The 24,740-nt window shown below is 36.2% G+C and overlaps 1 protein-coding gene across 1 annotated transcript in view; it reads right to left on the reverse strand.

Annotated features, from left to right (window-relative positions):
• Positions 1-4,177: 4,177 nt before the first annotated feature.
• The window catches only part of AHR (aryl hydrocarbon receptor), a 59,201-nt gene continuing 38,638 nt past the window's right edge, over positions 4,178-24,740 (reverse strand). The window contains exons 4-10 of the mRNA XM_026841736.1: positions 23,514-23,637; positions 17,934-18,064; positions 16,857-17,059; positions 15,156-15,265; positions 13,492-13,633; positions 11,453-12,716; positions 4,178-7,772 (exon numbers count right to left, since the gene is read on the reverse strand). Of these exons, the coding sequence (XP_026697537.1) occupies positions 7,617-7,772; positions 11,453-12,716; positions 13,492-13,633; positions 15,156-15,265; positions 16,857-17,059; positions 17,934-18,064; positions 23,514-23,637 (2,130 nt within the window). The 3' untranslated portion in view covers positions 4,178-7,616. The remainder of the gene's footprint in view (positions 7,773-11,452; positions 12,717-13,491; positions 13,634-15,155; positions 15,266-16,856; positions 17,060-17,933; positions 18,065-23,513; positions 23,638-24,740) is intronic.

The raw sequence follows: 24,740 nt of genomic DNA on the forward strand, positions 1-24,740 counted from the left end.
GAAGTCTGTGTTATTTACTGTTACCCACTCTGAGTTGCTGTAGCAGGAACCACTCACCAATGTGCCGTGGTAAGAGAGTGGCTGGAAGAGCGAGGGACAGAGAGCAGTGAGAAGTTGCAGAGTAGCAAAGAAGTACAGCAAAGCTACAGAAAGCAGATAGCACAAGCAACTTAGCAGCTGTTCAAATTGGGTTGTGTTACCCAACAGGTTTTGTCAACTGAGGGCTGCTACTGCTTAAGTGATATTGCAAGGTGGACAAGAGTTGACCCAACAGTTGCCACATCAGATGAAAACAGAATCTAAAATAGTTTGGTATTTGCTTTAGGCATTAGGTGTTATAAATCATCCTGTTTGCCCAACTTGTTGGCATTTTCTCCCCCCACCTTAAATAACAACTGTTAAGTGATCTTTGTTTGCAAGCAGGGAAGACAGCTCATTTTAAGCATTAAGTAATTTAGATCAGTTATTCCAAGTTCCTGGGTTTGAGCTCTACATTTGAATGCAGTCCTTCCTGCTGCCAGTCAAGCCCTAGTAGAAGGGATATACTAGAACCATGAGGCTCTTGCATAAAAGGGAGTCACCAGTTTCTCCACAATTGTCTCAGACAAGTCTGGTCTAGGAATTTACAGTCAGCTCCGGGCCCAGTGGTATGAGCAGTACTTAGCAATATGGATCTCCCTGCAGTGTCTATAAAGGAGTTAAGAACCTTGGCAGCAATTCTGAGTCGTGTTTGTCTTTTGCATGTCCCGTTAGTGACTTCAGCTGCTGCACAGCATTGTGGCAGGAGTCTTGCTACCTTGCTCCCTGAGGAAACAGGCAAGTTCTCCAGCCATGAAATGGCCATTCTTGTTACACAGACTCCCACAAGCTGCCTTAACTTCTTGTCTGCCTTTGCCATCTGGGAGCTACCTGCCCAAGTGATTTGAACAGACTTTCATATTTTACTATGGCCTTTTCTGCAGAAGCTACACAGGTCTTCATTAGGAAGCAGCAGAGGCTACAAACATTGATATCATCTAAATAATAGGCTTGTATCAGTCTTATTCTGCTAGCATCTATTGAAGCAGGTTCTACACAAGGTTTATATGACTCCTGAGATGATGTAAGTAAGCATGTCCATTAATACACAAATATCTTCTAACAGTAAATAAAAGCAATGAAAAATGTTCCAGTGGTGCATCTACTCAGATCTGGAACTTTTGCCACATGTTTCATTTTTGTCCTAATTTTATCATTAGAAAGCAACTAGCATGCTGGCTTCAAAGCACTCTGAACTTCCGGAAGTTTTGAAGTCACAGCTTATCAGAAAATCTTTCTCATTTGTAGCAAGAAATATTTTTAATGCTGCTTTTAGATGTCTGCAAAACAAGGAGGGAATGGAACAAACTTGATGAATGTGACTACATACAGCCATAGTTGAGGGGAAAAGCAAGAATTTAGAAGCATGTTAATGAGGTTTATCTACATTCTTTTAACTGATCATTTCCATATTTCTGCCCCTTAACAATAATATTCTTGGTCCAAAATTCCTGCCATTGTTGTTTTACCTAGCAATATTAAAATTGAAGCATTAAGTTAGCAAAACTTTCCTTTGTCTGAGAATTTCCTTTTATTTATTTTATTAAGAACTATTAAGGGACTGAAAGTAGACTTGAGCCATAAAGCTAAGTACATAAAAGTTTATGTGCTGATTATAAGTCTAGGACTGAAGTTTAATGCAGATCCTTCTTTATATTGAACGAGGTGTCACAGGCTCTTATTAGCCTTTCAAGGTTTGATTAGATGCCAGTGTAATTAGAACATTCTTTGGCACATTATCATGTGCCTTCACAATCACAGGCTGCTCGGTGTGCATGCATGCGCATGTTACACAGCAACACTATCACCACCCACCAGGGACTCTTAAATGCTATACCATTTTATCCAGTAATTTTAGGGACTTGTACAAGCAAAGGACTGTTCTATTTTTCATAATGATTGTCACTACTGTAAAGCCCTTGACCAGCTCTTAGCACTATATTTGAAGCTCTATTGGTAGAAAATAATTTTCCTCTTCTCTATAGTTCCATTTGTAACCTGGAAGAACAATTTGCAACTTCTGTAGAAACAGGTCTCAGAGACTGATGATTACAATGTTGATGAGAACTTGGAAAACATGTGCTTTAAAAACCATATACGGCAGCATGGACTTTCTAGCTACTTTCTGCTGGACAAATCTGTTGAGAATGTTTGGGGCCCACAGAGATGCAGGAAACACCTGGTATGCAACTCTGAGGACTTAGCCAAGTAGCTCAGTGCTGCCAGGATCTGAATGGTTATGGAAGAATCAAGGTAGTTGGCAGCTGAGTAACAACTCGGAAGATATAAATTTTGCTCTTTAAAAAAGTATGGATGATGATTCAGAAATTGGGAAAGAATACAGATACCCTCATCTTAAGGGTGAGACCATCCTTGCTCTTCCTGCACTTCCCTCTAAAAACTTCACTGACTAATGCAACAAAGTAAATTCAATAGTTTCTTCTAATTTAGCTCTAACATTAATTAGCAAGGAGCCAAGTTCCTCTGGCTTATACCACCTACCAACACAACACCCACTATTCCATATTGAGGGAAGTCTTCATGTCCATAGTCAGTAAAAAGGGAAAAACTTGATCAAAAATTTTTCTCGTTTCCCTTGTCATTTTGTAAATACAGGAAGAATTGTTTCATTGGAATACATCATACTTCATAATAATATTCAATTAGTTCCAACATCCCTTAGGCTCCCTCTTCTGTTTTAATAACTTATTTTTTAATAAAACTTCTCAAACATTTGTACAGATTTTAGACATTCTGACAGTTATCACACACAACCTTCAAAACAGTAAAAAAATCTGAAGTTTTTAATTTCTGAATATTGCTTAATATTTTATTTGCAGCCAGTCTGGATTCAAGAGAAGATAGAGCCTGTTGGCTTCAGTATAAAGTATAAAAACCACAGTAATCTCAATGCTGAGGAACCTCTCCCTTTCTCAAAGACTGTATACAATGGAAACTAAATTTTGCCTAGCTTTGTTTAATGCTAATAACATTGCCTGCTGGACCTTGACTAGAAAGGTTAGGTTATAAAGAAGAAACCTCATTATCCCATAGACTGATCACATCTTTGATTTCACATCTTTGGTTGAATTTTTGAACATTTTTGCACTTGGCTGCCTATGCCTTACTATTCCGGTCCTTCTTGTCAGAAAGAGCAAGAGATAAGAGTATTTATAAAACATAGGTTCACCACAAAAGTCAGTGCACTAGAACTTGCTTGAGAGTAAGAATGGATGTTCTGGAGAGCTGGCTCAGATTCCCTGGTAAGCAGTCAAAGTGCGTATTGCTCACTTGGAGGGAACAGAAGTGAAAGGAGGAAAAACGAACAGTGGGCCATACTGGAAATCATTAAGTGTTCAGATTATGCAGAGTAAACGGTGACTGGAATTTCATTAGCTCAAGATGTCAACTTGTATTCTCGATGTCTAAAGCTGTTTTGTTCTAGTATTACTTATTTAGCACTAAAAGTGTCAGCTTGCAGGGAAGGATGCCTAGGCAGAGAAGGAAGAAGGCAGGAAGATAATTTGTTAATCAGTGGACAGCATAAAAATACTGAGTGGAATCAGACTCTCATTCTAGTTACTTTAACCTAACTTAATAAGCCAGTTCTCACATGAACAAAATCACCTGAGAACAAAACAGCTCTCAGTTTAAGTGTGTGAGTGGGAAACGTGGTTCCTCACTATGAAAATGCATCTCTAAAAGAGATATTTGAGAAAGCGACCCTCTGACAGAGCCTTGAGTAAGATAAAATCCACCAACATACTGCCTGAGCTTATGACACAATGGCCTAGTGTAGGTTAGATACCACCATGGTTGTTAACTCTGATGTTGAATTAGAAGTCGAGTTCCATAAATCAAAGAAAATGTCTTAGTCCAAAAGAAAGTATCTCTCCCCTTCAAACAAAACTGGACAGTGAGGTCTTACACTTCTGGAACAGGTTGATATGTGGCTTGAAGGTATCCTTTTAACAAATAAAAACAGACTACAAAAAAGAATGGGTTGTGTTGCTTATATTACTGCCTGATTATTTCCAGATGTTACTTAACAGACCTGCAGCCTGGTTGAATTACTCTTGTATCTTAGCTTGGGTTTTTCGTGCTATGCAAGTACAGTAACAAGAGGACCTACATACAGAGTTCATAGCCTAGTACTGATTCTGGATAAGACATGTGTCTTAATACACTACAAGACAGAGTAGTTGAAATAAATTAAATTCTTGACCATGATGTCACTAGACCAAAGAACTACTGTAAATTTCTTAAAATGCACACGGGATTAAAGTGAAACATTTGATTCAGCATTACAATTGATTTTAAAAGATTATCATGCAAAGTCAGTATAGCACCCAGGAAACCGTAGTATCAGTACTTAGAAATAAACCAAAAGAATTTTCTTAACTTAAAACCACTATTTATGAGATAACAATAAACAGTAAGTAGGGCACCAATGGCCAGCTACGAATCTCAAAGGAGAAAATGCTTCTTATTTTTAGCAGCATCTATGCAGAAATCTGTTCCAGTACTGTTCAACTGTGAATTTACTGTCACTAAGCAATGAATATAGAAGCCTTCCAACTGCTAATTGTGGCTTACTATTTACAAAGTTTATTTATAAACTCATTTTCATGCAAGTATAAAATACTAATTCCATGGACAAATACACATTTGTTCACCACTAAATTATATACATTGTATTTGCATCTAATATTCAGAGAAGTGCAAAGTCTACAGTGACGTAAATAACAATAGTTTTGTAAACTATTAGATGATGAGCTCTCAACAGATATTAGTAATGGTATGATAATGTGGTTTTTTTTGTGTACTGCTGAAATCAAAAATTTTTGCAGTAAAAGAACATACATTTCAGCTACATTCAAGTGATTATTTTATTACCATATATTATGTCTTACAAACTTTACTGGAGATGAGCAAGAGCGCTACAAAACCATACCTTAACGCAAGAGGTGTATTGCATGGTATGTGCAGGCATAGCAAAGGAGAGGTAAGAACTGGAGAAAAACAAGCTAAGAAAACTTGTACAAAAATGGGTAGTAATACTGACTAACACTGGGTTATAAATGTTACTTATAACAGACCTGAAGGGCTAATAGAGATCCAATTCAGAAACATCCGTGCACTGTAGGTACAGTTTGGTGCAGATCAAGAGTGCACTAATACAGTCAATGTTGTACGCATAAGATAATGCACAAAATACACTGATATGCATATAAACAACTAATTTGTTTACAGTAAGTAGGGCAGCACAGTTGCAGTACTGCATCCTTGGCACTTAGTGATAGGACAACATGTATTTGGTTTAACTAAATTCATAAACAGGATATATACTGGTTTGTAAGATGTAAAACATACATCATCCCTTTGAACCTTCTGGTTTTACAGCATTTTTTAATTTGCAAGTTCAAATGCAAACATGATAAACTAGATAGATATGGAAGACGTTTCAGATATTGGCTTAAAACAAGACCTTCAATTAAAAAATGACAGTCACAAATTAATTCTAATGATATTAATTAAATCTGTAACTGATGTCTTGTGCTGAAAACAAAATCTGAAACGTTTAAAAAAAAAAAAAAAAAGCAACCCACAATGTCTTTATGGGCTTTTCCTGAATAGTAATTGCTTCCTTAATGTCCCTTTCATATACGGTAATTTTACTTAAAAGAACTGCAGAATTTATTAATCTGAAAAATTGTTACTGAATTAAAAGTTTGGCCTAGCATATCACATCACACAGAACGGAAGAAAATATGCTCTTCTTCAAAGAAAGCACATTTCAGCTATGAAAGGATTACAATTGTAAATGATTGTCCTTGTATTAAACAATATTAACAACCTTCTGGAGGGAGTCAATTTACTTTTGCTTGTTTTAAACAAACTGGCTAAATTACCATTTTATATTATATATAACAAATGTAATAAAATTGTTCTTAACATATAATGATGTAACACTTTAAAATTTATGGGTTTAAAATATTTTACAAAGACATTTTATTATATATGAACTATACAACACACAAGAGTATGAAATATTTTGAACATATACACATTTCTGTATTTTTCATGTAGATTATTATTTTGCACCAAACGTTGGTGTCTGCAATTTTAACAATCCTCTCAGATAAAAACAAACCGAAAACCCAGAATGTTTTTATGGATGTGGATTTTTTTTCCTGAAAATAAAACCTATTGCAAGGAGAATTTCTCTAATCACTTTTTTCTTTTCTGAATTTCACATTTTGCACAAAGCTTTTCAAATGGATCAACATACATAGAGAGAATAACCTCTCTGTACTTTGCAGTGCAATTTGCTAGGGATAAAGTTTAAACCAAAACTGACCCTTTCCCCGCTATGAACATTGAAAACTGCAGTCAAAGTAAACATCAATACCAATTGCTACTGAGACTCCTTTCCCCTGAATTTAACATGCAATCCTTTTCAATATCAATTTTAATGAAAATATTTGCATAGAGCAGCCTTGTATTATTTCTAAAGAATATTATGAGCATTTTAACACAAGATAAGGCACATGTTTTTCAGCATTAATAATCTAAAACTAAACCTGAGGCTCCTTCCCCTCAGCAAAATCTGCTTTTTTAATATACCCTGTATTACCTGAAGAAAGCAGAAAAGCAGTATAGAATAAACCAAAACTCTTTAGCTGAACTAAATTCAGAACAGTAATCACTCCTGATCATAGTGTAACAAATTCACAGATAAAGAATTAAGTCATACTCTAAACAAATTATTTTTAGGGGAGAAAATAAAAATAAAATACAGCCAGTAGCACTGTAGATGTTAGATAAAAGTTCACATAATATGGATGACATTTATAGTGAGTTTTGCTAAAATAAGCTCCCATCAGAAACAAGGTAGCTAAACTGTGAGGCACTTAAGGTTGACAAGAAAAGGAGGAATGCAAGGGGTCTGTTTCATAGAAAACCTGAAGTTGCATATCATATCCTTGTATTAAGCCTTCTATTAAAGTGCTAGAAATGGAGACTTAAAACAAAAGGATTTAAATATAAAATAAGTGATTAAAGAGCTTACTATGCATTAAAATTAAGTGCTTTTGATTCTCATGATTTCAGAGCTTTTAAAATTTTTTAAAAAATAAAGTCTGGAAATAATCCATGTGTGAAATCATCTTCCTTGTGCCATTGATGCTATTTGTAAAGTGCCCAATTATTTTCTAAACAACAAAACCATTTGCCTTATCTTATGTTGTATAGCATGACATAGTCTGTAGTACATATGTAATCCATACTGCAGTGACACAGTCAATCTGATGGAAAACAGCACACGCATACTTTTAGTCAGAAGTTTTAATCCCACCTGTCACTCTAAAAAGCCAGGTCTTGGATTACATATCCACCAGTATATAGTGCAACCAACCTCATATTCTCAAAATGGAATTTAGCTGTTAAAGTCCGATACTAAAAGATAGACTTATCAAGCTTTTCCTCAGAGCAGCCTGATGCCCAGACAAAATCACAGATGGAGCTCGAGATCTGAATCACATAAATCCACTAGATGCCAAATCGGAGAAGGATCTGGGTTCTGTCGGATGATGAAGAGGCTGAAGATGTGTGGCAGTCTGTGCATTACTGATCACATCTAACTGAGAGGGATATGCTTCATTTACATTTCCTCCATTGAAACTGTTTTGGAACTGGCAGGAAAAAAGACCATATAAATGGTTAGTATGGGAAACCAATTTATTGTAAGTTTTTAAAAATCCTTCTAAAGACACTAATGCTGAATGATGAGAAGTTAATTCGCATTAAAGTAGGGTTTGAATCATGAATGAAACTTACCCACATTGAAGTCAGTGGGAGTCCTACTTCTGGCTAAGTAAAGAAACATCGCTATTATCTAAAGTGTAATAGAGCTTCCATTTGTAGAAAGCACAGTCTGACTGAGCACTCTTAATTTCCACATCCAGCTGCTGCATTTTAAAAGCAACCTATTTGCATACTTTCATGTCTGCAGTGGGAATCAGACTTTACAGCTCTTCCAGGAATGCACGTGCAATCCTATTAAGAAGCTGAAGCATACTACATTCAATCCACACAGAGTTGTCATAGGGCAGGCTTTTTTGACAATTTTCATAGTGACAATGCCAAGTAAGAGCAATGAGCGGCTTTCATCAGTCTCAACATTACTGTTCATAGGATTAATCATCTGATGTAATGCTTCCTGTCATGCTACAGAAAAGTCACGTTAACTATAAAATACTTCACTCAGTCATGCAAAGAAAATACAGCAAAGTATTTTAAACATTTCCATCATCTCTTCAGGAGTAACTTATATCCTAAGTACTCATTCATTTAAGGTTCATCCTTAAAAAGTATATTACACACTCACTCATCTGTCAAAACATGCTGGGTTTCGGAAATTGTTTTTTTTTCCTTGTGCACAAACACTGAACTAACTGTACGGTTCTTCTAAATTTTTAACAAGACTATGGAGAGGTGAATTATGTTTTTTATCAAAGTTGCCATACTTTTAAAGATAGCTACAATAACATAAATCAGGATTACTTCTGACAGAAGACGATTATTTCAATATTCTTCATTAACAAGATGAGCATGCCCATTAAAATTTCTAAGAAACTTTTCAACACAGAATTTAGTACTTAGCAAGGTTTTGCCTGCTTAATAAAGGAATATTGATCTTAAGCTATCAAACTTTCTAAGGCCCTTCTGCCCTGTCCATCACTGAAAGTGTTTTTAGACTACATTGGCTATGACCCTACCACAATTACAAGTTAGGCAGAAGGTCAAGGCAGACGACCACAACAGACCCTTCTGGCTTTCTAATCCCCTAGTCTTTTCATGTAGAAAACGATGGGAGTTAGAAGGTTGAGGAAAGTATAGCAATCATGACTTGGGTAGCGTCTGTCCCCTCTCCAGACCCCAACCGCTGCTAGGGATGTCAGTGTGCTAAATCCAGCCACAAAGACTGCCCTACTTTGGCTGTGTGAACATAAGCTCAGACAGCAGTATCCTAGCTGCTTAGTCACATCCTTACTAAAGTTACCAATTAGCAATAAAATCAAACCTTAAGTTTATTATCATAAGCAGCGATACATTCTCCCTATTTACAATAAAGAAATGTGTATTATTTGCTATCATGGGTTTGGTATAGGTGATATTTTACAAGATCACTCCAGCTATCCTTCGGACTTACTAGTTCCCACAGGTCCTCATACTTTAAAGTTCTTAACTCCTGTGATATAAGACTAAATACATTCTCTGTAATATAAGCATATATAGAGTTATCTTTCTCTGAAGCAATGACATTTCTAGGTAAAAAAATGTTTCTACATTAAAACACTTCTCAATGTAACAACTTTGGTTTACATAGAGCCTTACTTTGCCTCAATCTATAAAAATGTTAATTGGTAGATGTGACTAGAGGTCAAAACTGAGTACAGTCTGACACAAGAGATGTTGGGGGTTTTTTCATGTGAATAGTATATAGCAGTGTGGGCTGCAAAAGTCTATTTGGTTTAGGAACAAGCAGTCTCTTCCCACCCCCCACAGCACCCAACTGACATACAGATGTGTTGGACCCACAAGGACCTGGAGATCAGCTATCTACAATCATTCTTTTACAAAAGGGGTTGGGTGAATAATCCTTCCTTATCTCATCAAGAAGCATGCTCCTCTTTCAAGCACATTTCGACAAATGTTCAGCAGTTCTCTTCAGAGGTAAACAGGAGCTAACATGCAGAAGGGTAGTATCAGTTCTGCACTAGGTTTCTGCTTATGCAATGCTATCCAGATCCACACAGTACAAGTATACCATACATTTATTGCATTCAGAGAAGTCATCTTAGTCATTAAACGTTTTACAGATAGACAATAAAAACGTTTTACAGATAGACAATAAAAAATAAGTAAAAAAATAACAAAAATGTGACATAACAAAAATTAAGGCAACATAAGAAAATAACCTACAAAATAAATATATTTGAAACCAACCATTAAAAAGAAAGAAATGGAATTGCTTTGCACTGGCTGTTCAAAACTGATGCAAACAAACAGTAGAGCTTTTGTGACAATAACAATTCTATATAATTCTATACCAATAACAGACTTGGATGACTCAAACTGCTCTGCAACCCTACTATCAAGCACTATGAAGGACTAATAACACTGACTACAGCCAGGAAACATACAGCCAAGCACTGTGCAAGCTTGAGCACTGCAGTTCGCCAAAGTCACTTCATGCTATTTCAGCCCTTGGGCAATTGGGCAGAAGCTATTCGTCTTGCTGAACTGTCCTACATTTTAGCTAAATTTCTGCAATTCAGCAACTACATTTTTTCCACTAGTAAAGCATAGTGGAAAAGGCTTCCATTTCAGAAGGATAGGTGTTGCACTTGGTATTAAACATACCAAAAAACTAGGTATGTTCTACTTGCATTCCTCACCTCTGTCTTGTGTAGGTTAAATGCCAATTAATACTTTAATTCTGTAAATGCTTATGCATGTGCATAAGCATTTGTAGGATCAGTACTTCAGAACATTAACTCAGTGAGGTAATAAAAAAGAATTGAGGCTCTGTACCTGAGCAGCATTAACAGAAATAAAATAGTACAATTAAAAGTACGTCAAAGTTTATTCAGGATCAGAAACTGCCTTAGTAATCCAATTTTTTTTATTTGTAAGTTAATTTTACCTGTGAAGTATAATTTTTTCCTGCTCTTTTGTCTTCAGTAGACAATTTAGACAGCAGCTTGCAGAATGAGATGACTTTCACTTATGACAATATAGAAAAATATTTTTGCAATATCATTGTGTGCAGAAATGCAGTACTACTTAATACTTCATGCTATTTATGTGATATTATAATCTGATAATTTAAGCAATTCCAAAATCATCGAAGAATCTGAGTAGCTAGAGAACACTAACTTTTTAAAACCAAAATATTTTTCTGGATCCTTACAGCACATTTCATAAAAATGAATGTGTGAGACAATATTACTGACATCATTCCACTCCTCTAAAAAACGTATAAGCAAATACCAAGCTTTTGACCGATCTGTTTTCCCTTTGCTCCTACTGGGAAAATTACTGGTAGGTACAACAGACTAGTTCATTCACTCTTGCTTTAACAGCGCCAGAGAGCAACCAGTCTGTGGATACACGTATATAAAAACTTGACCAAACACAACCCTCTTCAATCTAATGAACAAATAAATCAAGGACATTTACACACTGCTAACCCATTAGTTTCAAACTCAGTGATTCAATTATGACAAACTCTGCATCCCAGTAGCCACCCAAACTAGTAAAAACACAATTCAAAATGCAAGCAATACAGCAATGCTGTTTACCTTACCTTGTTCAACAATGTTTGTTGACTTGCCATCATAGGATCATACTGCATTTGATCCATGCAGCTGGGTTGTGCTTCTTGAGTGCACTGGTACATAGAAACAGCACCTGCATAGCATGTTTGAGGAGTTAGCATAACCGACTCAGAGTTTATCCTACACTCATGATTTTCAGGGACTTGCTGCAAACAACTGAGAAAATCCTCCAAGTTGGAAGAATCAGAATAGGTCGATCTGTCAAAATCTGCTACAGGGAAATCCATTTGAGCAAAATTAGAAAGCTGTGTCATCGTTGCTGGGGGTTGCTTGTAAGGTATAAACTCTTGCCTACACGCATAAGGGGAAGTGTTTACTTCTGATTTGTAAGATAACTCGGATGTAGTGGCATGCATGCCGGGGAATACATATTGCTGGGGCTGCTGCTGTGAGCAGCTAAGAGGCATGCTGGTGTCAGAGCTCCAATTTGTGAACATCCCATTGACTTGCATATGTTTCATCTTTTGACAGAGCTGCTGCTGTTGCTGTTGCTGCTCCATGAGCTGTTTCTGGTGCTGATGAAGTTGATGTGGATCTAACTCTTGCTGTACCAAGCAACCTTCATTCTGGATCAGGGACTGTTGCTGGTTACAGCCTGAATATAAGAAGTCAGACTTATTTAAGGAATCCTGAACGTAAGTCAGGATTTCATCAGTTATGTCGATGTCCCCAATATCATCCACACCAGATAATTCAGTTTTAAAAAACTCCTCATCCTGCTGAATACACTTTAGGTCTTCAAAGTCAATACCCAGATTTTTCATGATGCTGTACAAATCACTGGTTTTGTTATCTTGAAAGAGGGCTGCACTGTCTTCAGGAAGTGGAACAGTACTGTCCTGGGAACACTCCATTAGTTCCTGTTTGAGAATGTTGTCATTTCCAGCAGGTAGGAGATTATCTGTCCAGCCACTGCTAACAACACTGCCCAGTTCATCTCTGCTGTCTGCAAAGAAGTTCCGCTCAAATGAAAGTTTATGTGATGCTGGAGGGCAGAGATACACAGACTCATCTTGCCTTAACATTGCACCTAGCAGGGAGTTTGGATCCACAGAATCATTGTGTAGCGTTGCTTTGGCTCCTTTTCCTGTCGTGCTTTTATTCTTCAGCTGAGAGGGATCCATAAGGCCCGACATAGGGAAAGATACCTCGTATAACACAGCCTCACCAGTGGCAAACATGAAGGGCAACTTCATGTTACGCTTCCGTAGATGTTCTGCCCCTTCTTCATCTCTGAAAATAAATCATATAATAGCATAATACTGCAGTCCTGAACAGTTACTGTAATCTTTTTGTCCCCTGGAATGACTATACAAACCCCAAAACTTCTATTTGTAGTCATGTTTCAAATTCCTAGCTACTCCAGTTCAATTTGGCTGAGTTAAACTGAGGAGCAGATTATGAAATAAGGAGCTTATGACTGTAATACCACCTTTGCATCTTACATTTGTAATTAAATCTAGATTGCATACACCATTTTCTGTACATTATGAGCTGAAATAAAAATAAGTGGGCTTTGTTCCATGCATTATATTTTTCTTGGGATAGCAAGCAACTGAATACTTCTATACTGAAATATCTCTTTTCTCTGTTTTATAGATTTCATAGAAAAAATATTTAACCTGTATAATAATGCTGAACTAGGTAAAATTTAGTTCAGCACCATAAAAGACTTTATTTCTTTGTTATCTGTTGTTTCTTCTACAAAACTGCAGTTAATAGGGATACTGAATTAAAAATAGGTTGGAGTAACTTGGTGCTTACACTATTGCTCTTATTCTTTATATGAAATCAAAACATCTAAAGTTTTACATGTAAAGGACGATGCCACATAAATACTGGAATACCAGAATTATTTTCAATGTTGGTTACCAAATTTAAAGAGGTTTTCTTTATGGAGTTCAGGATTTAAAGGGGGTTTATTTAAATATAAATAAGTCCTTCCTCAAAATAAACAAGCTCATAAGTTTTCAGTTTTTGAAGTACACTGCTTTATGAGATGACTTACGTAAGAGGTCTTTGTGTGGCAATGATGTAATCTGGTCTTCCATTTTTGTAGACAAGACGTGCATTTGCCTGTACCCAGGCCCATCGATTTTCTTTGGTTAGAAGCCTAAATACAGTCATTCCACTCTCACCTGTCTTCATCACTAGAGTTAAAAAGTAAGTATACTGTTTACTGTTCAGTGAACAATAATAGGAAAATCTGTCATGTCATTAAAGTAATCCCATTTGTAGAGCAATTTTACAAATCTCATGTCCTTAATCACCCATTTCTGTGTGGCAGTAATGTATTCCTGGTGAAACAGAACGATCATTCACTTTAAGATGTGTACTTTAATTTAATGGTAAAATAAAAGCCAAAACTGCAAGCAGTTGTAAGATATCCACTAGAGACTGGCAACAACCTATATGGAGCTTCATCCATTATTTCTGCAGTAACAGAAACTAATAAGTACTAGAACATAAATGACAAAAGCCAAAGTTTCTTTTACTTCCAAAAAGTGACTATGACTTAAGGAATTAGAAAACACAGTAGCTCTGAACCTAATTCTTTCAAATTTTGACTGGTCAATGCAGAGGTACTTCAAAATCCATTATTTTTCACTCCGACTATCACTTCACTAACCAAGGCTTGATAAACACACTGCATTTTTGTTGTACGTCGCCAAAAACACTGCATTTCTAGACATAAAAACTAAATTTAAAAAATATTAGTAAAGTTTAAGAATCCTACCAAAAATATTATTTTCTAAAGGACCTCTTTTTTATCAGCATCAGAAATGGAGCAAAACCAGTTTTAAGACAAAAAGATTCAAACAAAATTTCAAATGTTCTGTTCTGGAAATATTTATTTTCTTATACCCTACCAAATAAATCAACCCACTGACAGGCAACAGTGGCTGAACTATACTCAAAACAGAAAACCTGCTTAATACAGGTTGAGAACTAACCCACTGAGAGGGATTATTTAATTACACATCAGGGGAAAAAGGGAAAAATTTTTCATGAGAAGTCAGTAGAAAAGGAGAAGCACAAAAATATCCTGAAAAAGTTTCTGTAACTTCCAAAGACAGAAATGTTAGAGCTGACAAAGACAGAAGTTATCTACTAAATAGTTACATATCAGAAAGCTGACAGTTATTTTCTTATCTTAAAACATTATACTTCTCTCCTTAAGTTGTTACCTAAACCAAATCAAGCTGCCAAGAATCAAAACCAGAAATGTATAGGACACTAGCATGCTAAATCAGAGATGAATTTCTGTCAAAAATCTTACACTGATATCAAAAGAAAATGCTTTATTTAACTTCTTAACAGGAAAGCTATCTTTGAAATAGTCCCTTTGCCCAAAGGAAGTCATTGAAATAGAAATAGCAGAAGTTGGGTTGAGCAGAGAAGGAAGTGAGATGAGCAAGATGTGACAGAAACAGGAATATATAACTTAGAAGGGTCTAGATAGGAATATTAAATATTTCTTCATCCAGAATAAGTAACTTTTTATAGGGAGGAAAAGATCACATGAAATTGGTAGTGTTCTTTTCGTGTTTTGGTTTGTTGTTTTTTTCTTTAAAATAAAAAAAAAAACCAACCAGTACTTCATAGTATTTTTTCAGTATGAATATAATCCATGCTTTGATTTTTCACCCTTTCTCAGGGAATGAAGCTTACTTCGGACATGGTTTTCAGCGCAATAAAGCATATCAGCTGCATGAACAAACTGGTATCCTGTTCCTCTCATACACAGTTCTGCTTCAGTGTATCCCAGGACAATCTTTCCTCTGGAAGGTAAAAATAAAAAATTGCAACACTGCTGATGAATCAACTCACAGAATGAATGCCAAGCAAACTAATTACGGCTGGAACATTTCAGACGCAAATGCTAACTCCATTTTGATGCAATATCAATTGTATGCACAAGCATGACAATTCTAATAAAAAACCCCCACAATTAAATCATAATATTTTTAGCAAAATTACTAGATCATTGAAAAATAGCATGTCTACAGTTCACCTACACTCTTAATTCCATACTTTTGAATATACTCACTTATATCAGGTAGTTCCAATTTATTGCAATTAAAGACACTGTTTGCTTAGCCCTGTTTCATAGCACTTACCTATAGGTGCTTGCATGTAGAATTAACTTCAATTAACTAAAGCTTCTTGCCTAAATTAGTATTTTTAGTAGCTTAAAACTCAAAACAGGGCATACCTCAGAACTACAACCCTTTCACTGTTGACTTGTTTGAGACTCCTGTGCTTGCATTTAAGCTAAGATATGCCTCAGAAGAGTACTAGCAATAGAGTCATGTTTGACACTGGTAGGTAAAATTAGAGTTACTTAGAGGTCAGGGAGATGAACTTAACAGCATTTGTGTGAGCACTATGAAATGCATGATAGAATGAAATAATGAAAAAGAGACTGAAATAGGATTTTAAACAAAGAAATGGAGATCCAAAGATAGGGGAAAAAAAGAGCAAAAGTAGGGATGGGGAACAATATATGCAAAAGTGTAAAACATGACAAAAATTGGAGGTTTCAAGTGAAGCATAATGAAAAAATCAGAGGAAAGAAAAGCCTGTGTTAACATTTTGTTAGCTTTTACTATTATCAGTTTACAAAATCCATGAAAAACATTTTGGTTTAGCAGTAGACAGAATACAGAGAAACTTGACTCTACATTACCCTATAAGTAGACATGGAAATCCACATGAGAGATTCCACTGAAAATGAGTCAAAGCTGAGAGCATTATCAGTCAAAAATAGGAAGGAAGGGAAAAGGAAGGAAGGAAGGAGGCCAGAGGCATTTGTTTTGAGAAAGAAGCATCTTAATAGGCTTCTTGCCATGTAATGCAATAGTGTTTCAGTTTTTATGTAGAGGAAAGAATGGTTTGCAAATGGTAAAAGGCATAGTATGAAAAAAGGACTTAATTTGTTTATATGGAAGTAAATAACATTTCCATTGTACTTTAGATCTATTTTAACTGAAGGAGAAAACATGCATGTAGAACAAAATGAAACACTTGTTCTATCACTTCTAAAACCAAATTTCAACCAGATTTAAACATCAAACTTTCGTTCTTCCCTTAGTCATTACGATTCTGTCTTTCAGGTTGTTTTAGGGGCTTTGTGTGGGTTCTTCTGTTTTTTTAATGAGTCAGCAAGCAATATGCCCTTTCAAGGAAGTACACTATGACAATTCTATTTCTCTTTACTTACTAGCAGAGCGGAATTGAAAAATCCTAACAGTTCCTAAACAATCATTGGTGTTGACTGAAACAGTAGCCAGTTTTATATTTCAAATAAATACTTGAAACATATCTCATCAGCAAATTTTTAGAGTATTATGCAGAATAATTTACACCTACTTTGCATCACATCCAGTAGGTGTGAAATCCAATTTGTGTTTAGTTCTGAATATGAAGTTTTTGGTTCGGATTTCAAGGATAGATGGTGGTTGTAGGGGAGTAGCTACTGCAAACAGAGCAAGCTGAGGAGACAAAGTAGCACCATCCTTCCCTTTCTTGTTTTGTCCATGGAGAAACTTCAATCGTCCTTGAAAATTCATAGCCTTAGGATGAGGAAAAAAGTAATCGTATACATTAGTGATATTTAAGAGTAAGATATTTATGTTATGATGTAAAACATGTATTTACTTTTTTAAGATCCATCAGATTGAAGCTTTGTAGCATGGCATACACAAAAGTTAACTAACAAGTACAGAATACTGTTGTTATATTCCTGAGTATGTCACTTTGAGATCTACTAATAAACTCACTGGAAGAACAACTAATGGGAAGGTTGTTTTGTAAAAAACACCCCAAATATGTAACAGCAAATGCCAACTGGATCTTCTAATATTCTAATGGACATGGCATTACACATACGTCCAATTAACATTATTTCTCTTGCATTTCTGTCAGTCATTAGTATAAAATATGCAAATATGTACAATTGCAAAACCCTATATAAACTATTTACTTGTAAGAAGTCACTTTGAAGATGATAAACACACACTTCTCTTTAAATCTACAGCATTAACAAACAAATGTATTTAAAAAAAAACAAGCACAGACTTTCCCAAGTAAGGGAAAATTATGGTTCTGTTAGTTATTATGACTTAACACATCACAAGATACCAAATAGAAAATAATCTCTGTAATGCTTTTTTATCTGCAAATCACACAGTACTTTACAAAAGCAGATGCATATTCATATTCCACAGAAGAATGTGAGCCATGAGAAATGAGAGAACTAGCACCTGGCTGCAACAACATGTTGAAGTGGACACATTTAGCATCACTATCTGAAACCTACAAGTTCAAGCAGCTCAGACATCTATGAAGACTTAACAAATAAAGTAAGTCGCTGTATATTTTGTAAGGACAATGCAGATTTCCAACTTGCAAGCATGTGTGGAAGTTTTTACATAACTCCATACTCACCAGGAACCCAGATGAATTATCCAGGAGGCATCGTAACCTGCAGATGAAATTCCTTTCCATAAAGGAAGAATTCTCTGGAGGAAGTTGGTCTGGGTTATAATAGGTTGCTGGCTGTGAAAAGCCATTATCTCCTACAGGAAAAGATTATTTATAAGGATTATTTTTAGAAGAACACCTAGTGAAGACTATCTATAACAAATCCTCTTCCGTCTCATAAACAAAGCTTTAGGTCATGACCTAAGTAAGAACAATGTAAACTGGAAACATCCTCAGAACCTATACTGATAATAACACTAAGTTAAATATCGGTTCTTCTGATGGGATTGTTTCACATGTTATGGTATTGCAAAACTGCATGCAGTTTTATTTTTAAGTGGTGTTTTTTGGTGTTTGCTTTGGGTTCTTGTTTGTTTGGTTCTTAATTTATTATGTTTGTCAGCAATCTAGATTCTGAATCGGCTGCAGAGAGCAGAGTTCTTAGTGAAGAGCACACCCAGATTTCTGCAATGGCAGGATCTGCAAAGGGTATAGTAACGATAGGAACGGAGTATTCAAAAGCTCAGGAAATGGTATCAAACTGTGAAACTGTCACTTTCCAGACAGCCAGGTGAAAGCTGTAGCAATAAATAAAAAGAAGCATCTTTAGGGAACCACCACAATAAATCAATGTGAGTACTTTCTCTAATGGATGCAAAACCCCACTACTAAACAGTGAAAATATTTCTGGGCTGTGCTGATTAGGAAAACAGCATAGTTACATCTCCAGAGGAACCTGAAATATTTTGTGGGTTTTGGTTGGTTGGTTAAAAAAAAAAAAAGACTCAAACCCATGATTTATAACTAGGATAACAATATGATATTCTTCTGCCACTTCAGGACAAGCATTTGCTGCTAAGTGGCATTTAGAAAACAGACTTAAACATTTGGAATATAAAGTAAAAACAGAAGGTAAATCAATAACATTCTGATAGAATACATATGTTCTGCATGAGACTACATACAGAGATACCAGAGCAGGTCTATTCACAGCAAATTTAGTAAAGTGATCTTGTTTGCAATACATCTAAAAAACCACAAACTACTCATTCCCTAGGAATTCATACACACAGAAAATTAAGGAAAAAGTGTAAAATGCTATTTTAGAGTGCTAAATACTCTGTAATTTAAAAAAATACTCCACATACTCCAAGAGAACTGGTTGCCATGTACAAAGGAAAATACAGATTTTAAGAAAGAACCCATACTGATCTTCTGGACCTGGAGATAAAGTCAGGGAGAGCATGTCACGTATTCACACTCAACATTATGTTCTCTGAAGCCTAATTTTGTCTCTTGGACAGCTGGAAAAACTTACAGATAGGCTAGGCGGTTTGTACAGTGTCAAATCAGTCCCAAAGGCAAATAGATCATGACCAAAAGGCAGTTCAATTTAATCTCCTATGAATTAAAGGGACTGAACTGGAGTCACATGAGATTGCTGATGGCTCACCAAGAGGCCCTGCAATTTAAGGTCATATAAATCCAACAAGAATGCAGAGTTATCCAGTTTTTCATATAAAATCAGGGGATACCTATTTTCTTTTTTTTTTTTTTATTTCTTAAAAGAACTTCGCTGAACAAACTTCCAAGTATGGAGAAAAAGAAAAAGGGCTCTATCTGATAGTATATATGAAAAAGGATAATCTGAAATTACAGCCAACTGCACAACAGTGTAGTGGCCAAAGCCACCATTGTGAGCTGATCCCACACATATAGGAACTCTGATACTTGTAGTCCAAGATAGTCATCACCTAACTTTGATATTAGAAAATAACAAATTCCCACACTTGTCATATGGATGGTTCTCAACAGTTAAAAGCAATCTTACTTCCTTAATTCCTACTGCTGCAGATTTTACTTTTTCAATTGCCAGTGAGAATTTTCAACACTTCTAAGGCAGTGCTTGTCCAAGAGGTGTTGAAACAGATTAAATGCTCTCTGAAGAAGCAGTGATTATGAAAAGGCAACAAAGAAACAGCTTGCAAACCCCAATTAATTTTTTAAAAATCGTAACTTTTATATCCTCGAGAATCCCTGCATATACATAATTCAAAATGGTTGATACACTGCATACGTCAACATTCGCATTTCACAAGTATCGGCACCAAGGAAGTCACTAGTACTTCCCCCTCCCCCCAACAATCCCAATTTGTGTGTTCCTCTTCTATTGCCACAACTTTATTCTTGCAAAACCAGCTACTACTGAGAAAGCCAGTAAGGCCGGAAGAATATTGGTATCAACAGCTGGCTACTGTCAGAAGAGCTGAGTGGAAGAGCTGCTGGCCAGGCAGGAGTATACTGAGAGCACTGAGCAGTTTAGGGTGACATAAAGGCCCTGTGTGTGTTAGTTCAGTCAGTTCTTTCATGGAGATTAATGACACTACAGTCAACTTCTTGAAGGGGATGTAGCTTTGCCCCCTGCTACACAAAAAAAAGACACGGACACCTGGAGAGGGTCTAAAGAAGGGCCACGAAGATGATCAAGGGACTGGGAAGCCTGTCATATGAGAAACCACTGAGAACGGTTTGTTCAGCCTAGAGAAGAGAAGGCTTAGGGAAAACCTTATCACCACATTCCAGTATATAAAGGGTGGCTACAAAGAAGATGGAGACTCCCTTTTTACAAGGAGTCACATGGAAAAGATGAGGAGTAACAGGTACAAGTTACTCCTGGGAAGATTCCAATTGGAAACAGGAGGAAAATTTTTCACAATGAGAACAATCAGCCATTGGAATAATCTCCCCAGGGAACTGGTGGATTCCCCAACATTGGACACACCTAAGATTCAGCTGGACAGGTGCTGGGCCATCTTGTCTAGCCCGTGCTTTTGCCAAGAAAGGTTGGACCAGATGATCCTTGAGATCCTTTCCAACCTGGTATTCTCTGATTCTATGATTTAATCATCAGTAGCAGGCTCCTTGAAGAGCTCTGATTAAGTCCTCCAACTCAGATAAATCTGGCTGACAAGTGCCTACCGAGTGTAGCTCTAGTATCTAATAAGCAGTACAAGGCTTTCTGCTAGCATCCTTGGCACTGGTAGGCATGCCCTTCAGCACTTCTGCCACAGGAACAACTCAGTGTTATTCTTCTGGTAAATACAGAGCTGGAATTTGAATCTTATCTGGGTTTTCTCAAGTGTCTGTCAACTTCCCTAGTGAAACAGGCAGGTCCTAATAGTGAACAAGGCTTTGGTGGAAGAAGTAACAGTCTGTAGGTCATGAGAGGAGAAGGAACAGAACTAAAAACAGGAGAAAAAGGGATTTAAGCCAGAGCCTCCTATGTTTGTGAAAGGAATACTGCTGCACTTTCCCAGGCAGACAGGAGGCAGAGAGCTTTTAATTCCAGGATCATGGAGAACTGACTCACTGTAAGAAGGCAAAGTCTTACAGAGCATCTGCAATCCCTGAAGCAAAACTACCAGTTAACACTATAGGGGTTAAAGCCATATCCCTCATGAACCTCACTATGGATCTCATCAACACCATGAAGTGATGTGCAGAACATGCTATGCATTAAGTCCTTTTCTTTCTCTTTAAGCTCAAGACCAAGATCATGCATGGGTGTATAGCAAGTGAACTTGAAAAGCTAATCTAGACTTAAGGCCTCAAAGCAAATATTTGGGACTGAAAAACCAGAATTTTGCAAACTTCTCTGGGAATTTGACAGGTCTGAGAAGCACAGTAATAGCTGAGGAAACCAGTGGTCTAGGGACATACCATAGTATTGAGTGAGAAATAACCAGCCCAGGCTAACTGAAGCAGAATTAGTTTCCAGACTCAGGCTGGAATCTGCTTAAGCCTGAGCACATTTATAATATGTCTATAAATATCTGCATAATGCTAGCTGAATCTATTAAAAGGAAATTGATTAAATTAGCAAAAATGTAAGGGTTTCTTATGATCATAGAATTATCCTTTGTTATAAATCTTATTTCAGTTTAAGAAATCCTCAACATCAAATATTTTCTGCGAGTTGAGGCCCCAAAATAATTGCAGCTTCTAGTAAGTTAGGAACCCAAGGTACAAAATAAACAGTTGTTTGTAATCGTGCTCAGCACTTCCTGTCATTCAGTCACATCCGATGCCAAGTCAACCGGGAATCATACTTTTCAAACACAACCTTTCATAAATTCATATGCACTTGCTTAAGCGTTATAGAACACCACTTTAAAGTCAACAGTAAGCCCTCACATAAAAACCTGGTTACTGAGTGCCAGCAGCTGTTTGCTATACCAAACTGTAATATTAGCTAGTTGCGTAGCATGTTTTCAATCAGACTGTGTAGACTGATCCATAGATGATACAACAAAGTTGACCACTAAATGAAAAACTGAAATACACTGAGCCATGAAACAAACAATAACATTTGTTGGTTTTTATTTCTCTGTCAATTCATGGCATTTCTGTAGTCTAAAATATTATACATTAAATCATTAGAGTTTTAAATCAAGTTTCTTCATGAATGGTAGATTTATTTAAAGATAACATGGACTTTTTCTGGATTCAAAAAAATCTATAATCAAGTAACTTATAGTAACAGAGAGCTTTACCTAAGTAATTAAACAACTGTTGTGCAAAATGGAGCATTACAGTTGCCTCAACAGTTTTGTTGTCATAGGCAGGCATATGCCTCCCATATACATGTAGCCATCCTTACGGACACACAAGCAACACATTTCTCCTTAGTTGTTTCTCAGTATAGCAGATCACTTAAGCATCAGTCAGTAACACATGACAATCTGATGCTCTAACAAGCATACTATTTGGTCTTAAAAGATCATCTGTTTCATCTTTGTTCCCTCTTCCCCTTTTATTCCCAAGGGAGGTACTGGTCTATGTGGCAGCCTGCACACACAACAGTGACAAATGTGGAAGAGTAAAACTCCTCTGTGACCAGGAATGCACTATTCCATATATTAACACCATAACTAACACATTCTTAATCACAGAATGGATCTACCATCCTGAAGAGCTTAAGGAAGCTGTCATACCCCATTGTCTGCTGGTCTTCCTAAGCTAATAAATTTGGTGTTATGAATTGTAACCAGGAGTAACACATGTAAAAGAGGGATCATTACTTCTGAAAAATCACTTCCTCATTCAAACAGTGATTAAAGGTGAACAATATGTGAGGGTGAACAGAGAAAAATAAAACTACCTTCTTACATCACCAAAAGAAACTATCCACTTCTGACTGTCCTCTGTGCCACACAAACATGTGGGATTACCTACTTTGTTATTTACCACAGGACTACTGATCAGACATGCAAGACATTCAGTCATTTATGCTCCAAACTGAAGTCTTCCAATTTAAAGCATAATTAGTATTTTAATGGTGCTGTACTAGGAATAGCACTGCTTAAAGTGGAAAAAAAAAAGTAATTCCCACTGTTGGCTGAACACATCCATAAAATTAAAATAAATCTAAAAGATGTTATTCTTTTGTTCATATAATAGAATCTAAATTTTTTTACATACACAAATTAAAAACAAACTGATTAGTTATTGACAAGCAAACACATAAGTTGGCTGCATTCTCACCTTGTACACTTGGTCCAGAATCTGCAGACTGGGCAGGATTTAATGCCCAATGTAGCTGTCGTTGAAACTCGGGTCTGTCTTCTGTGTGAATCAATTCAAATACACTCTGGTGTATAATATCAGACTATGCACAAAAAGGAAAAAGGTGGGAAAGAAAGAGAATAAGAAACAATATGATATAAGTTGTTTGGTTGATAACACTGATATCGATATAGCAAAATCCATTTTGATCAGGGATAAAGATAGACATTTGCTTTCACATGGCAAAGCTTTGCAAAACAGTTTTTAGCAGCACAGAGAGAAATTTGGTCACACTGATGACTGCAAACGTGAGAAATAATAATAAAAATACTACCTTAGAAAAAAAATAACATTATGTCAAGTATTTCTTTACCTGCTTTTATCTAAGCAAACCTGGAACTGTTATGCTTAAGTTTTGTTTAAATCACTTCATTTTACATACTGGTAAATAAAGTACTTGCCAGCTGGTACTTGAGACTAACCCATTCTAGGTGCTACAGGAATACAGAAGAAGCCAGAACCCTGAATCAAACAACTTCCAGAACTAAGCCAAGTAGAATATGAACACTGAAACTGAACATTGTTTGCCTGAAAGCTTTGTCACTCCTTAAGGATGCACTAAAAATCTGTAATTATTAAGCACTCGTATCTTCACCAATCGCATGGTTAGGAATGCGATCTAAATGGCAAAGCTACAACAGCCAGGATAACTGGCTGAAAGCAATTAAGGTGAAAATACACACCCAAAATATTAAACAAAAGCCTCAGTCAACTGAGAGGAGTTAAATTGCCTGCTTTCTGCATTGATCAAAACCTCAACCATTATATAAACAGAAAATATTTAAAATATAGATCTGAAGAAATTAAGATGAGCTGGCAAAAGTAGAAGCGTAGCTCAAATTTTGCTTTGGTGAATTTCATAAAAGAATCAGTATTTTCCAGAATTGCCAGAAATGCTAATTTTTGTAACTTTAAGACTTCAATTCTATATCATGCACTTGATTTACTGGCATTGTTATACAAATTTTATGCCCAATTTGTTTTCCAAGCTTTTTTGTTCATTCCCCAACAGCAAAAGAATCTGTAATCCTAGTAATACTAATGTTTTGTTTGGAATATTTTCTTTTACACAAACATTCCTCTAATCTCTTATCAGTTAGTTAAACTTGCAGACTAAGCAGAGTTACTGCCTAGTTTTAGACAGAA

This window comes from Athene cunicularia (genome assembly GCF_003259725.1).
Source record: "Athene cunicularia isolate RWA chromosome 2 unlocalized genomic scaffold, athCun1 chr2_part1, whole genome shotgun sequence".
Classification (NCBI taxonomy): domain Eukaryota; kingdom Metazoa; phylum Chordata; class Aves; order Strigiformes; family Strigidae; genus Athene; species Athene cunicularia.